Raw genomic sequence first — 15,906 nt, 5'->3', positions numbered from 1 at the left:
GGAACATGTTATCTTGTTATCTTGTACTCTCCCAAGCACACAGTAAGTGTGCAATAAATATGATTGATTGATTGCTCTGTACACAGTAATAACTTAATTAATTACTATTACTACTACTGCTACTACTGCTACTACTACTACTACTACTACTATTACTACTACTACTACTACTACTACCCTGACACAGCCCACATTACCGAAGCGCATTTCTATTTTAGCCTTGCTTCTAGATTAAATGTTTTCTTCTAGACTGTGAGCCCGTCGTTGGGTAGGGACTGTCTCTATATGTTGCCGACTTTTACTTCCCAAGCGCTTAGTACAGTGCTCTGCACACAGTAAGCGCTCAATAAATGCGAATGAATGAATCAATTCCAGAGACTCTATCTAGTTACAATCAGCCGACAGATGGATTTCTTTGATCTTTCTTGATTTTAATTCACCGCTTCTTGAAGTGTTCTAGATGGGGATGTACACCAAGCGGGAAAAATGAAAACTGTATCAAGGGATACGATCAGCTCAATAAATGCGAATGAATGAATTAATTCCAGAGACTCTATCTAGTCACAGTCAGCCGACAGATGGATTTTTTTTTATTTTTCTTGATTTTAATTCACCGCTTCTTGAAGTGTTCTAGATGGGGGTGTACACCAAGCGGGAAAAATGAAAACTGTATCAAGGGATACGATCAGCTCAATAAATGCGAATGAATGAATTAATTCCAGAGACTCTATCTAGTCACAGTCAGCCGACAGATGGATTTTTTTAATTTTTCTTGATTTTAATTCACCGCTTCTTGAAGTGTTCTAGATGGGGGTGTACACCAAGCGGGAAAAATGAAAACTGTATCAAGGGGTACGATCAGCCTCCAGTTTCGTTTTAGATGTCTTTTCCCTGAACACGAAGAATTTTCTTCACTTGGGGTTTAGGTCACATCCGACCCACTGTCTCCAATGCCTTGAACGGTCATTCTTAGAGGATGGCCTACAGGGTCATCCTTTAAGGACGGTCCTCCATCGCTCCCCTAAGAAAAAGAACGAACTGCCCCGGAACCCCCAGCTCCAGGGCTGGCGCCTTTAAGAAGTCGGTCGTGATGCCGCCGCTGCTCGGATTGCTAATCCCCAGGAGTCCAGTTAAAAAAAAAAAAAACACAACAAAAACCGGGCAGCTGTCTCTTTAAATGTGATTTCCTTCTATTGTATTTGAATCGTGATCAGGAAAAAGGAAATGAAACCAGAGACGGAGGGAGGCTAAGCTAAAATAGACATTTAAGAGAGGAGGAGGAGGAGGAGGAGGAGGAGAGGAGGAGGAGGAGGAAAGGAGGAGGAGGAGGAGAGGAGGAGGAACGTCCACCAAGCCCCTGGTGTCCTCCCTCCCAGAGCTGAGTTGTCCGGGGGGAGTGGAGCGCAGCGCAGCAGTGACAGGAGCGGTCAGCCGGAGGAGGAGGAGGAGGAGGAGGAGGGTGGGAGAGGAGAAGGAGGAGGAGGAGAAGGAGGAGGAGAAGGAGGAGGGTCGGAGAGCAGGATCCCCGGGATGGAAGGTTAAGTGCCGCGGTGTCAGCGGGCGTGCAGGGAGCCCCTGGTGCAGGCAGCCCCAGGTGCGGGCAGCCCCGGCCGGCGGGTCCCGGGCTGATGGCCGCTTTCTGTCTCGGCCGTGGGAAGGAAAGCCCGTGAGGGTCCGCCCGGAGGACGACGGAGGAGGAGGGACGAGGACGAGGACGAGGAGGAGACCGAGCCGGAGCCCGAACCCCCAGCGGGAGGAGCGGGAGGAGCGGGAGGAGCGGAGCGGTCCGGGCCGCCCCCCACCCCCCGCACCACAAAGGAGCCGGGCCCCGCGCTCCCCGAGCCCCCGCCCCCCCCACCCCCCCAGCGTCCCGGACCAATGTCCTCGGCCATCGAGAGGAAGAGTCTGGACCCCTCCGAGTAAGTGCCCGTGGGCGAGGGGAGGGCGGGCGTGGCAGGTGGGCAGGGGGCGATGGGGGGCTGGAGGAGCGGGGGGCTGGAGGGGGGCAGGGGGAGGCAGGGGGCTGGAGGTGGACGGGGGACGAAGGGGGCTGGAGGAGGGCAGGGGGCGATGGGGCCTGGAGGAGCAGGGGGCTGGAGGTGGGCAGGGGGCGGTAGGGGGCTGGAGGTGGGCAGGGGACGATGGGGTAGCTGGAGGAGCAGGGACTGGAGGTGGGCAGGGGGCGGTGGGCAGGGGGAGGCAGGGGGCTGGAGGAGGGCAGGGGGTGATGGGGCTGGAGGAGTAGGGGGCTGGAGGTGGGCAGGGGGCGGCAGGGGGCTGGAGATGGGCTGGGGGCGATGGGGTAGCAGGAGGAGCAGGGACTGGAGGTGGGCAGGGGGCGGTGGGCACTGGAGGTGGGCAGGGGGCGGTGGGGGCTGGAGGAGCAGGGAGCTGGAGGTGGGCAGGGGGCGGCAGGGGGCTGGAGATGGGCAGGGGGCTGGAGATGGGCAGGGGGCTGGAGGTGGGCAGGTGGCGGCAGGGGGCTGGAGATGTGCAGGGGGCGATGGGGTAGCTGGAGGAGCAGGGGGCTGGAGGTGGGCCGGGGGCGGTAGGGACTGGAGGTGGGCAGGGGGAGGCGGGGGGCTGGAGGTGGACGGGGGAGGCAGGAGGCGGGAGGTGGGCAGGGGGAGGCAGGGGGCTGGAGGTGGACGGGGGAGGCAGGACGCTGGAGGTGGGCAGGGGGCGGCAGGGGGCTGGAGGAGCAGGGACTGGAGGTGGGCAGGGGGCGGTGGGCACTGGAGGTGGGCAGGGGGAGGCAGGGGGCTGCAGGAGGGCAGGGGGCGATGGGGGCTGGAGGAGCAGGGAGTGGCAGGGGGCTGGAGATGGGCAGGGGACGATGGGGTAGCTGTTGGAACAGGGGGCAGGAGGTGGGCAGGGGCCGTCGTCTCTTCCCCCCAACTTCCCCCCAGGCCCCGGGAACAGAGGGGTCGGACGAGGGTTCGGGGGAAGGGAGGCACGGTGGAAACTAGGGAAGCCTTCCAACCCCAATACCACCCACCGGCGGGCACGGCACTGGAAGTGCCCGGCCCGGCCCACGGTCGGGGCTGGCCTTGGATTCCTTCCCGATGCAGCCCCCGACAGGTGCAGCCCACGGGGGGACCCAACTCTGCCCCCCTCCACACTCCCTCCCGCTCGTCCTCCGAAGCCCCCAACCCCCACCTCCCCCGGGGGGCATCCCACCTCGCCCGCCGGCCCAGGGCCGCCCCGCCCCTCTCCTGGCACAGCTGCTGGGCCCAGAGGGGTGGGCGAGGTTCGGGAGAGGAGGAGGAAAGAAGTAGCCCCCCATCTCCCCTTGCTCGCTCCAGCCCCTGCAGCCCCTTGCCCATCTCCAGCCCCCCATCGCCTCCTGCCCACCTCCAACCCCCTGCTCCTCCAGCCCCCCATCGCCCCTTGCCTCCTCCAGCCCCCAACCTCCCCCTGCCCACCTCCAGCCCCCTGCTCCTGTTTTTTTCAAATTTAGCGGGAGGGGAGGCTGCTGCCGTGTTTCTCCTTCTGTAAAAGTGGCTCAAAATGATCCCCTTTTCTTGAAACATCACTCATTTCGACGCTTGCTTCCTGGACGACTCGGGGAGATAAGAGGTCCCCCTCGAAGAACCCCATGCCTAATCCGTTGAAACGATTCTCTACACCCACACCAAAGCAGTTAGTTAATGAAGTATCCTTGGGTGCTTCGGCGGGGATTTGTTTCATTATTTCATTTTCCATTGTTAAGGAATCTTCCTGCTAGAAGCAAGCCTTCCCTCATCGATTTTGAAACGTATTTATTCACCTGGGCTTCACTCGAGAAGTGGACGTGAAAGCTGTTTGTTCCCAAAGGAAGTGCCCAAAATACAATCAGAATAAACACTATTGTTCTGTTTCAAAGGTTAAGACCTTAGTTCTTAAATTAGGCCTCCTTTTGTTTACAAAAGCAACTTCCTCGAACAAAATCCCAAGATAAAACCCCGTAATTTAAGTGATAGAAATGCATGTAGCTTATAAATGTGTGAAAATAAGTGTTCACTGCTAACAAAAAATGCGGGTGCTGAAATCAGGTGGCGTTCAGGACAGCAGATTTCATTAGGAGAGAGAGAGAGAGAGAGAGAGAGAGAGAAAGATGTATATATAGAGAGATAAATATATATATATAGACAGAGAGAGAGAGAAAGATATATATAGAGAGAGACCTTTCTAGACGTTTCCATTTCCTGAAGGATAAACACTAGCTCTTCCGACTTTGGAGACTCAATACCCTGAAAATAGGGTGAGCAAGTGGAAAAGAAAGCCTAATGTTCCTTACACCATTCTTCATATGCTCAGATCATGTTCCCCTGGTAAAGACCACTATAATCAAGCATATCCCAGGTACTTGGAAAAGTGTGAAGGCGCTCTTCACACTCTGAAGTTATAAACCATAAATTTGAAAATCAAAGAAAAATTCCAGGGCTGCATGTGTTCCTAGAAATCAGGCTGGGTTTCCAGATGGGGAAGAAGGCAGAGATACCTAGTTAAGCTAGGCCACATGAAAAGTAACTTTTCAAAAGGGGGCTCTGAGAAACCTTTAAAGTATTGATCCGGAAGGTGATCCCACTTTCTCTTTCCCTTCATTGTCAGAGAGACACCTACTAAAGGCATCTAGGGATAATGAGATATTCTTTCTTTAACCATAAATCCTGGATAGATAGATGGAGATAATATCTCCCTCTATCCTAGCTGATCTCTATGCCACTTTCTTATCAGACATTTTATTATCCTGTAGGATAGATTGATAGATTTGTTATCCCCATTTCACAGACAGACAGAAGAAAGGCTAAACGACTTACCCAGGCTCACATTAATCATGAAAGGAATGATGACTAGAATTCCTGAATTCCTCATCTCTTTCCATTGTGCCCTGCTGCTTCTCTGAAAGCAATCTGTGGGCATTTCCATTTTCATTCAAGTCAGTCTTGCACTTTTTCATAGCTGATTGGGTGGCAGTGCTGGCAGCAGTGTATTCAGGGGAGCACAGGTTAGGGAAATGCCATATGCATTTTGAAAATGCAAAGCGAAAGAACAGTTCATAGGAAGAGAAGAGCAGCAACAGACTAGAAGCATGGTAAAACATCTGGAGTACTACCATTTTTTTTCAAGAGGGAAGGTAAAAATCCCTCGGCACATAGAACAGGTTTTTTTTTCCTCTTAAAGAGAAGAATAGTGATAGTATTAGACTGCAGAAAATCATCTATAAAGCTATATTATTTTTAAGGGTACTTTAAAATTATGAGGAACCCAGATTATTCCAAAGGAAAATAAATCTTATAATAAATAATTCTGGTATATATTAAGCACTTACTATGTGCCAGGCACTTGTACTAAGTGCTAGGGTGGTTGCAAGCAAATTGGGTTGGACATAGCCCTGTCCCAGGTGGGACTCACAGTCTCAATCCCCATTTTACAGATGAGGTAACTGAGGCACAGAGAAGTAAAGTGCCTCACTCTTGTGATTATACATGAAATATGTTTCCACAGACGCTATATGAGCTTTATTTTAGGTAGCATGCTGTAGATTGTGAGTGTGGGATCATTGATATGCCTGTGTTTATTTGGACCCCTTCAAGGATGTGCCATCTAAAGTTCTCAAAGTTCTTTACAGCAGATATTAAGTAAACTCCATCATCCCTTAACAAGAGGGAAATATTAACCACATTTTCTGGATGGATAAACTGAAACACCAAGTAAGCTTCCTTTACAAGAATCACCCAGTGAATTAGTAATGCAGAACAAAACATGAGAGAACTAGGTTCCCTTACAAAAGGGAGAGAAGTCCCTTTGAGAATTATGACCTTATCATCCTGATTTTATTTTTAAATCAATAGATATATAATACATGGTTTAAGCTTTAAGAACTGTTGATTTGAAGAATATTTTGTAGCTGTGTAATATGCAGTGAATTCTTTTTTGTCATCCTTTTGAGGGGGGGATATTTTGGTCGTAATCTGTCTTGAATAGATTTATTTTGTTGAATAGAAGAATGCCTTGCCAATAAGTCATTAATAGTTTCATATTTTAGAGATTAGGAGGTGGAAAGAAGCTGTATGTGGTGAGCTTTTTAAGTCCAAACAGGTCAATTAAATAGTCAGGTCTCCAATAACACAGCCGTAATGTTCCTGATGAATCCTGTGTTGAGGAAAACTCACATTATGATACTCACCCCTTGGCCGCCGCCTTTTGCGTATGCAAAACTTTTTTTCCTGACATCACATCATATTCTATGCAGATAGACACACGTTGGAAGAACACTTCCTAATTCCCCAAAGGCGATCTATCCAAAACACACAGTGAAAACATACAATTTAGGAAAACTGCCTATATTCTACTCATAACACTTTCCATCTTCTGAAATTTCAAGACTTTCATTTAGCAGCAATAGCGATATCAGTAAATTCAATGAGTGAACCTAGAAAATCATTGCAGGGTGGGATTTTTGGAGAGGAAACATTGAACAACTTTCACTCCTCTTTTTGGGGCCCGAGAATAAATAAGTTTGTTTTAGAGTCTTCACATCTTCATGAACTTTGGTGGTTAGTCTATACCTGTTGTGGTTCAGGATTGTTATTATCATTGTTATTATTATTATTATTATGACTTGTACTTCCCAAATGCTTAATACAGTGCTCACAGTAAGTGCTCAATAAATATAATTGAATGAATGAATGAATATTATTACTATTATTAATACTAAGGAAGGGCCCCAAATTTGTCTTCCTATAAAACAGCAGAGGGCACATTTCCCAGTCATTACCCCACACCCACTTGAAAACAAAACTAGACCCGTGATGGCAAAAGATCACCCGTATTCCCTGGCCTGATCTTGTGCCACCAGAAAGCACATGTTGTCAGTAAACTGACATAATCATGACTCCTCCACACACTTGTTTGTTTTTTCCAGGGAGCCAGTGGATGAGGTGCTGCAGATCCCCCCGTCCTTGCTGACATGTGGTGGCTGCCAGCAGAACATCGGCGATCGCTACTTTCTCAAAGCCATCGATCAATACTGGCACGAGGACTGTCTCAGCTGTGACCTGTGCGGATGCCGCTTGGGAGAAGTGGGACGTCGTTTATACTATAAATTGGGAAGAAAGCTTTGCAGGAGGGACTATCTCAGGTACTGTTTTTCTATGGTCCATTCTCTTTTCCTCTTCCTAAGACACCCAGAAGGCATCTAGCGTCTTCAATTCCCTGAGCTGCTACATTCCAGAGTCTTTTTGGTAGCCTCCAGGAGTATGTTTCCCTGCTATCCCATAGAGATGAATGTTGGTTAACTCTTCACAGTGTTTTGCAAATAGCTCAGCACCTTTGACTGCCATCTTCCCACAAACCCCAGTGAAATTCATTTTAGGGAGGTCGACTATCTCCTATTTTGAAGTAGAGAAACCAAGGCACAGAAAGGTGAAGTGATTGACTGCAGGTCCTTACCCCCACAACAATGGGGATGCAGTGGAAGAGCAGGGAATTGGAAACCACATCAATCAATCAGTCATATTTATTGAGCACTTACTGTGTGCAGAGCACTGTTTTAAGCACTTAGGAGAGTTCATTACAATGGAGTTGGTAGATATGATCCCTGCCCACAAGGAGCTTAAAATCTAGAGACCATATCTCTTGACTTCTACCTTGGTGTTGGGTTCTCAAATTGTTCACGCTGTCTCTCAGCTGGTTTACTCTTCTGTTGCCGTGGCCCAATTAGATCCTAATAAGCATTTCTGCTAGTATAATGTCCTAGTTATCCCAGGAGGTAGCTCTTTGCCTGCACATAGTAGATGGTGGAAAATCCCACACAACATGAAACCTTAATGTGGTAGGACTACCTAACAGTGGGAAGTTATTTAGGACCAGAAGTCTTAGGATAGTTCTCTCCTGATTCTCAGGACATGTAGTTTGTCTGGAGACTAGGATCCTTGCATATCTGCACTTGGTGTTTTACATTTACAAAACTGCAATAAATTTGGTAGTAGAAATGCTTATCTATTTACCAGTAGAGCCCTAAAACAGGCTTATCTTCTAAAGTTCCCCTGATAAAGGCACTGAAGAGTGGGCTAGTTTTTATTTCATAGGGTTATTTTCCTTTATAACAATGAACTAGAACTCTTTGGTCTAGAACCAAACTACTAAGTAGTTTAGTGAAGAGATTGACTTTCTCTGATCACCCCAATTATGTTTCTTAAATCATTTGACTACCATTAAATGATTTGTATACTGCTAAGGTTGGGAGATCTTGGTTATTTCCCATTTCCCCACTGCATGCAACGCTTTAAAGAAAATCCAATTGCACTTGCTAATTTTTTTTCTTCCTTCTGAGAGAAAAAGGGACTCTAAGCATACACCATTAATGGACTCGATGCCTCAGTGCCCCATGTAAATTCTTTTCAACTCTTTCTCGCAACATGATACATTAACATGGTGCCGAACTGAGAAGAGGGAATCAGAAGTTTCTTTTGAGCTTTAACACTGACTGCCTGAAAACAAATCTTTTCTAACCTCCATTTACTATTTAAATTATTTTTTAATCTGTAAAGGTTGACCTTCAGGATATGATTTTATTTGGGGATCTGTTTGTTTTTAATATACCTAGCAGGCAACGTGGGACAAAACACAATATTAGGAAATAATTGACTTCATGGTCAGGGTGATAGGGTTTCTTCCTTTTCTCAGGGCAGCATTTCCTATAAGAACATTATGTCGATGCCCTCACTGTTTGTACTATTTAAGGTATTGGAGAAGCAGCGTGGCTCAGTGGAAAGAGCCCGGGCTCTGGAGTGAGAGGTCATGGGTTCAAATCCCGGCTCTGCCAGTTGCCAGCTGTGTGACTTTGGGCGAGTCACTTCACTTCTCTGGGCCTCAGTTACCTCATCTGGAAAATGGGGATTAAGACTGTGAGCCCCCCGTGGGACGTCCTGATCACCTTGTAACCTCCCCAGTGCTTAGAATAGTGCTTTGCACATAGTAGGTGCTTAATAAATGCCATCATTATTATATTGAGCTACAGAACAGTAGTTGTCAGTACAGACGCCATCATTATGTGCACCACTTCCTGTTCCTCATTGGCGCAGGACCAAAGGGGAAAGATCTTCTGTCCTCTACATCCCTTGGTCACCCCCCAGCTGATGCTCGGCAATAATCATGGTAATAATAGCTATGGTATTTGTTAAGCACTTGCTAATGCACCAGGTGCTGTTCTAAGCACTGAGGGGGATACAGACAAATTGGGTTGGGACAGTCCCTGTCTCACATGGGACGCACAGTGTTAATCCTCATTTTACAAATGAGGGAACTGAGGCCCAGAGAAGTGAAGTGACTCATCCAAGGTCACAAAACAGACAAGGAGCAGAGTTGGGATTAGAACCCATGTCCTTCTGACTCCCTGGTCCGTGCTCTATCCACTAGGCCATGGTGCTTCTCTCCTGAGAGTCAGGAAATTGTAGTCTCTTCCCAGCTTTACCACTTACTCTAAAAAAGAAGCCAGTGCATTTGAGGGAGATAAAACCTTTGTGAAAATATTGGGCTCACAATTTTTTTTTACTCTAGGAAGTCTCAGAGTAATGTCAACAGTGGTTTAGCATTAGGAAAACCCCGGGCCCTCAGGCTCCTGTACTCAGATGGTTCCAGGGCTAGATGAGGTCTAGGGATTAGCTGAGCCTTGGCCTTGAAACATTTTTTTAAGGAATGATGTAGTGTCAAGCACTGTCCTAATCTCTGGGGCAGATACAAGTCAATCATGTGGGGCACAGTCCCTGTCCCACTTGGGACTCACAGTCCAAATAGGAGTAGGAATAGGTATTGAATCCCCATTGAATCCCCAGTTGATGAACTGAGACACAGAGAAGTAAAGTGACTTGCCCAAGGTCATATTGAATCCCCATTGAATCCCCAGTTGATGAACTGAGACACAGAGAAGTAAAGTGACTTGCCCAAGGTCACAGATCAGACAATTGGTGCAGCCGGGATTAGAACCCAGATCCTCTGACTCCCTGACCCGTGGTCTTTCTGCTAGACAAAGCTGCTTCTCATTAGACAGGGAAAATCACCAGTTTTCCAAGGGGTCGCATGTCAATCCTGGCAGCACTGCTTCCCCTTTCTTCCCCTCCACTCAAACTTTTCTATTTTGGCCACGTTTGGGCTAAAAATAGCCCCAGCTGTGTTGGGGAGGGAAGTGTGCACGCATGCTTTAGAGAGGCCAGGAGAGTGGGTTTCGACCCTGGAGACTTGACCCAAGAGACTCCCTGGCTGCTATTCGCCCAGGTCCCACTAAAACTCTTGAGACCAGGTTTCATCATGGCCTTGACCTGGACTTGGACACCAGCACACTTTCCACATCAACTCCAAACTGTTTATACTTCCTCAAGCACCTTATCTCCCACTCCCCAGCTGAGGCAAGGGAGCTGGTGTCCAGGAAAGCTGACTAAGGGTAAGGGAGGCAGTGCCATGCTGCCAGAATCCCCAGACAGCAGCTATCAATTAGGTGGTCCCCCAGGCCTGGCAGGTTGCCTACAGTCAGTCAGTCAATCAGTGGTATTTACTAAGCGCTTAATGCCTGAGGAACGCTGTACCTAGCACTTGGGACAGCCCGGTGTGGGCAGGGATTGTCTCCTTTTATTACTGAATTGTACTTTCCAAGCCCTTAGTACAGTGCTCTGCACACAGTAAGCACTCTATAGATACGACTGAATGAATGAAGTTGGCAGACATGTTCCTTACCTACCAGGAAACCATCCCCCAACCAAGACCCATCTTCTATCAGAATTCAGTCAAATACTATTTAATTTCAAATCTCTGTATCACAGAATTAAGACCTTCCACAAAGTAATCATTGTGGTTTTTGTTAAGTGCTTACTGTGCGCCAGGTACTGTCCTAAGCGCTGGGGTAGATACAAGTAAATTGGATTGGACCCAATCCCTTCTCCCACATGGGGCTCACAGTCTTAATCCCCATTTTACAGATAAGGTAACCGAGGCACAGAGAAGTGACTTGCCCAGGGTCACACAGCAGACAAGTGACAGAGCCGGGATTAGAACCCATGACCTTCTGACTCCCATGCCCCATGCTGTATCTGCTTAGCCATGCTGCTTCGATGAGGCTCCTTCTGCAGTCATTAGCCTGTGGTCCAATTTAAACTGAACCAGGTTTTCCTGTTTTATTCTCCCTCTCTATCCTCTTTCCCCTCCCCATTTTACAACCAAGTCTTTTTCAAGACTTTAGGTTTTATTTTTGGTTGTTTTCCAGGCTTTTTGGCCAGGATGGTCTCTGTGCCTCCTGTGATAAGCGGATCCGGGCTTATGAGATGACCATGCGGGTGAAAGACAAAGTGTATCACCTGGAATGTTTCAAATGTGCCGTCTGCCAGAAACATTTTTGCGTGGGTGACAGGTACCTCCTCATCAACTCTGACATAGTGTGTGAACAGGACATCTACGAATGGACTAAAAGCAACGGAATGATATAGGCAAGCGTCAACTCGGAGTCTTCAAGAGGTGACATGCAAAGAAAGCCTTGGAGGAGTTACACCACTTGAGCTCTGAGCTCTGTGTAATGGTGGGAAGACATGCTTTAAGGACTATGTAGCTCCTTATCAGGCAGCTTGCATAGACTCAAAGCCACTCGTAATCAAGCAAGGAGATTGAAACTTGACCAATAGGGGGATTCTTTGGGAGAATTTATTATTGATAATAACTGACACTATTATCTGAGGAGTGGAGAGTTTGGGGACAAATATGTGATGTGATAATGGGATCTCATACCTGCTGATAGTGAGTCATTGTATAAAGAGTTGTTCTGACTTTGCCACTTGCAAACTAGGAATGTGCAATTGATTACTTTTTTTTTCTTCCCAACTCATCTTGTGACCCCGTCCAGATCATTGTCCTCAACATGAGCAAGGACAAGGAGAAAGGGACCATTCCTTTTCTTGGCCACCTTCCCAAGCCCTTTAGCTTTGAACATAAGGGAAAGTATTTGCATGGAAACATATTTCACTGGAGAGTGAAACACATATCCTGTAGCCAAACAATTCTTTAAATAAATGCAGATGAGTCACTGGATTTAGACACTTCTGTGTCAAGGGGAAGAATTCCTTATATTGTTTCTATACAACTGGAAATCTAAAAAGAGTCACTCAACTATTTTATTATCCTAGATTTTATCATTAAAGTATTTGTTGTGTGTAGTAAAATGAACCCACAAACTTAATAAAAATGACACAAAAATTGAGATAGTCTTCCTTTGATGATTTATAGTTTTGGGATAATGAGATATTTTACAATTTAGAGGCCGTTTCATATGCAATATGTACAAATGAGATTTCCCCTGACTGCTCCTTTGCTAAGTGGGCACAATCAGTGGTATTTGAATACTTACTGGATGTGCAGAGCACTGTACTAAGCGCTTGGGAGAGTACAGTGCAATAGCATTGGTAGACATGTTCCCTGCCACAAGGAGCTAACGGACTAGATGGGGAGACAGACATGAAAATAAATTCCTGAAGGATAGGTATGTAAGTGCTGTGGGGCTAGGGATGGGGTGACTATCAAAGTGTTTAAGGGGTGCAAACCCCAGTGCATAACACAAGCTGATGTCCTTAACAATTCCATAATGGGTCTAAATGTAACTCAAAAACATGCTTTAATTATACATTTTAGTGTTAAATACATGTGAGCCTAAATGATGTATAGAACATATATTTTTTTAAAAAAGCTCTCGACACAGGCTTGGGCCCTTTTGGTGGAAAGGTATGTTTTCAATTTGAAATAGAACAGAGATGCTGTGAGATTGTTTGATTTTCAGGAAAGGGGGCGTAGGATACTTTTAATGACAAGTGGATTGAAAGAGGCGCTTCGTAGATTCATTGTAGATGGAACAGTGCTTGGCACATAGTAAGCGCTTAACAAATACCATCGTTATTATTATAACACCTGCTGTCGCGCTACTCCTACTTGCAAAGACTTCGGGCCGGGTTCAAGAATGACTCAGGGCTGCCACCTGCTGGTACTTCTACTGAATGCAGAAAATTTCCACCGAGTTTCTAATCCAGGTTAATAGCTCCAGACTGATAATAATAATAATAATGCTGGCATTTGTTAAGCACTTACTACGTGCAAAGCACTGTTCTAAGCGCTGGGGAGGATACAAGGTGATCAGGTTGTCCCACGTGGGGGTCACATCCCCATTTTGCAGATGAGGTAACAGGCACAGAGAAGCTATGTGACTTGCCCAAAGTCACACAGCGGACAATTGGCCGAGCCGGGATTTGAACTCATGACCTCTGACTCCCAAGCCCGGGATCTTTCCATTGAGCCACGCTGCTTCTAGGAACTTAGACATCATTCATTCATTCAGTCATATTTATTGAGCGTTTACCGTGTGGAGAGCATTGTACTAAGTGCTTGGGGAAGTACAATATGACGATAAACAGTGACATCCACTGTGCACAACAAGTTTACAGTCTAGGACCATGTCACCTTTCCACAGCCTTAAGACAATGCCAGTAAACATAGAGGCTAAGAAATTAGCAAAGTGTAATTAATTACGAGACTCCTTTTAATATTCCACAAACAACCTGTTGATTTTTTTTCCTTTGCTTGATATAGAATAATTATATGGAGGTGATTATTTCATGGAACAACAATAACAGTCCAAAAGGTTTGTGGAAGCTGGGCCGAGTAAAATAAACCTCATTATCATACAGTCCAAAAGGTTTGTAGAAGCTGGGCCGAGTAAAATAAACCTCATTATCACGCCGTCTTGCTTTCTGTGGGCCTGGCTTAAATGAGGAGACTTTAATGATCACATTTTCAGCCACTGAAAGTTTAATAAATGAAAACTCCATCAAGTTATTATTTTGTAAGACTCACTCCATTCATATGCTACTCAAATTACTTTTTTGAGTTGCTTACTGTTCTTCAGAAAGTTTTGGAAACAAACTTCTCAATTACTCCTTTGCCAGGAAGACATTAGTAACATTTATCATTTACATGCAATTTATACACTTTAAATTGCCTACCATGTTATTTGCTTTGGCTCAGATTAAATCTCAAAATTCATGAGTCGTAGTTATTGGTTTTGGATTAGATATATTGCTTCCCTGCATTAAAGAAATGAGATAAAATGAAAGAAAGGCAGCACACTAATCTGTAATTCATTACTATTGATTAATCATCTTCCTAAAGCACCTATGGGGGTTTTTTTGTGAGATTTACAGAAAAGTGAGGTAGGAGAGAAGATAGTATAAAATACCATGTCCCAGTATAGTGAAAATGATGTTCTGGGATTTTCATATGATAAACATTTCCATTTCATAGGTTTCTTGATTCCTATACATATAATTGTCTATTTTAATTTCTAAAATAAGTTGTTTTCTCGGTATTTTCCCAATTCCTTTGCAAATTAGGTTAAGAATGAATTATCCTGCCTTGGGATTTATATGTTGGAGTGGAAGAAACTCATACTTAAATGTGTAATTTGTTGTGATCTAAGAAATAAACCTTTAAAGCAATCAAAAGTTTTGCAGTCTATCTCACCCTCTTCCAGTGAATAGTCATTAACTCCTGTTGAAAGTCATTACAGCTTCAAGTTAATAGGACCCTTGAAGCTAAATTAGGGCAGTTTTCACTGTCACATTAAAATAAAGTGTGACTTTTTTGAACTGCTGGCTTAAATTAGCCTCTATAGTGCTCTGCTTCTAGCTTAGCTTTGTAGTGTTTTGACATAGTTCATAAGGGAATCCAAAGCAATAGTGTGTCTATAAAGGTTATTTCTAAAGTCACCCCAGAATCAGTTTTAATGGCCCATAATCAAATATCTCTATATTTGTTTTTTTCTGGAAAATACTTCAGTTTATGTATTTGTCCAAATATCATCTTAGGTAGAGAAAATTAAATCCCACAATGAGCAGGAAAGTTGTCACTTACCTATCTATAGCATATGCTTCATTAATTTTTTTAATAATACATGTTAGGAGAAAGCAAGTACTAGAGGGACTACAACTCACCAAAATAACCTAATTGACTTAAAGAATTGCACAGTGGTTGGAGGCATTTCCTTTCATAAAAATGTAGAGGGGAGATATCTTTCCCAAAATTGGGACATAGGGCTTCCCTCAAATTTACCACACAGACCAGACTCTCCAAAAAGTTTCTCAGAAAGAAGCTGAAAACCCCCATGCTAGATGGAGTGTTCTGTTATTGAACACTTACATAACTGAGGCTTGCTATCTGAGCCCACTGTTGGGTAGGGACTGTCTCTATGTGTTGCCAATTTGTACTTCCCAAGCGCTTAGTACAGTGCTCTGCACATAGTAAGCGCTCAATAAATACGATTGAGGATGATTACTTTTTGGATACAACATGGGTGCCAACTTTATTTTTTTATGGCATTTGTTAAGTGCCGCAGTCTTCTAGACTGTGAGCCCACTGTTGGGTAGGGACTGTCTCTATATGTTGCCAACTTGTACTTCCCAAGCGCTTAGTACAGTGCTCTGCACATAGTAAGCGCTCAATAAATACAATTAAGTGCTTACTATGTGCCAGGCACTCTACCAAGTGCTGAGATAGTTACAAGCTAATCAGGTTGGACACAGTCCATGTCCCACATGGGGTGCACAGTCTTAATCCCCAATTTACAGATGAGGGAACTGAGGCACAGAGAAGTTAAGTGACTTCCCCAAGGTCATGTAGCAGACAAGTGGCAGAGCTGGAATTGGAATCCAAGTCCTCTGATCCCAAAGCCCCTGCTCTTTCCTCTGGGCCATGCTGCTTCCCTTCAAGGTGGGTTGGAGGGTGTTGGAGGTCTTCACCTTTCCCCACTCTGTAACCTGAAGGGATGAAAGGATCCGCTTCATCCCATACAGTTTGTTTTCTAGGTCAGTGACAGTAGCTGGTACGTCACCACACCCA

At 45.6% G+C, this 15,906-nt stretch overlaps 1 protein-coding gene across 1 annotated transcript; it reads left to right on the top strand.

Moving 5' to 3' along the window:
* Window positions 1–1,878: 1,878 nt before the first annotated feature.
* Window positions 1,879–12,226, top strand: LMO2 (LIM domain only 2). Its single transcript, XM_038764770.1, has 3 exons — window positions 1,879–1,919; window positions 6,911–7,126; window positions 11,243–12,226. The coding sequence occupies exons 1-3, from the start codon at window positions 1,879–1,881 to the stop codon at window positions 11,460–11,462; spliced, it is 477 nt and encodes a 158-aa protein (XP_038620698.1). The 3' UTR covers window positions 11,463–12,226.
* The last annotated feature ends 3,680 nt before the right edge of the window (window positions 12,227–15,906 follow it).

The sequence above is a fragment of the Tachyglossus aculeatus genome, chromosome 22, assembly GCF_015852505.1.
Source record: "Tachyglossus aculeatus isolate mTacAcu1 chromosome 22, mTacAcu1.pri, whole genome shotgun sequence".
Taxonomy (NCBI): domain Eukaryota; kingdom Metazoa; phylum Chordata; class Mammalia; order Monotremata; family Tachyglossidae; genus Tachyglossus; species Tachyglossus aculeatus.
The sequence above is the reverse complement of the archived record's forward strand: the minus strand, read 5'-3'. Positions and strand labels throughout refer to the sequence as shown.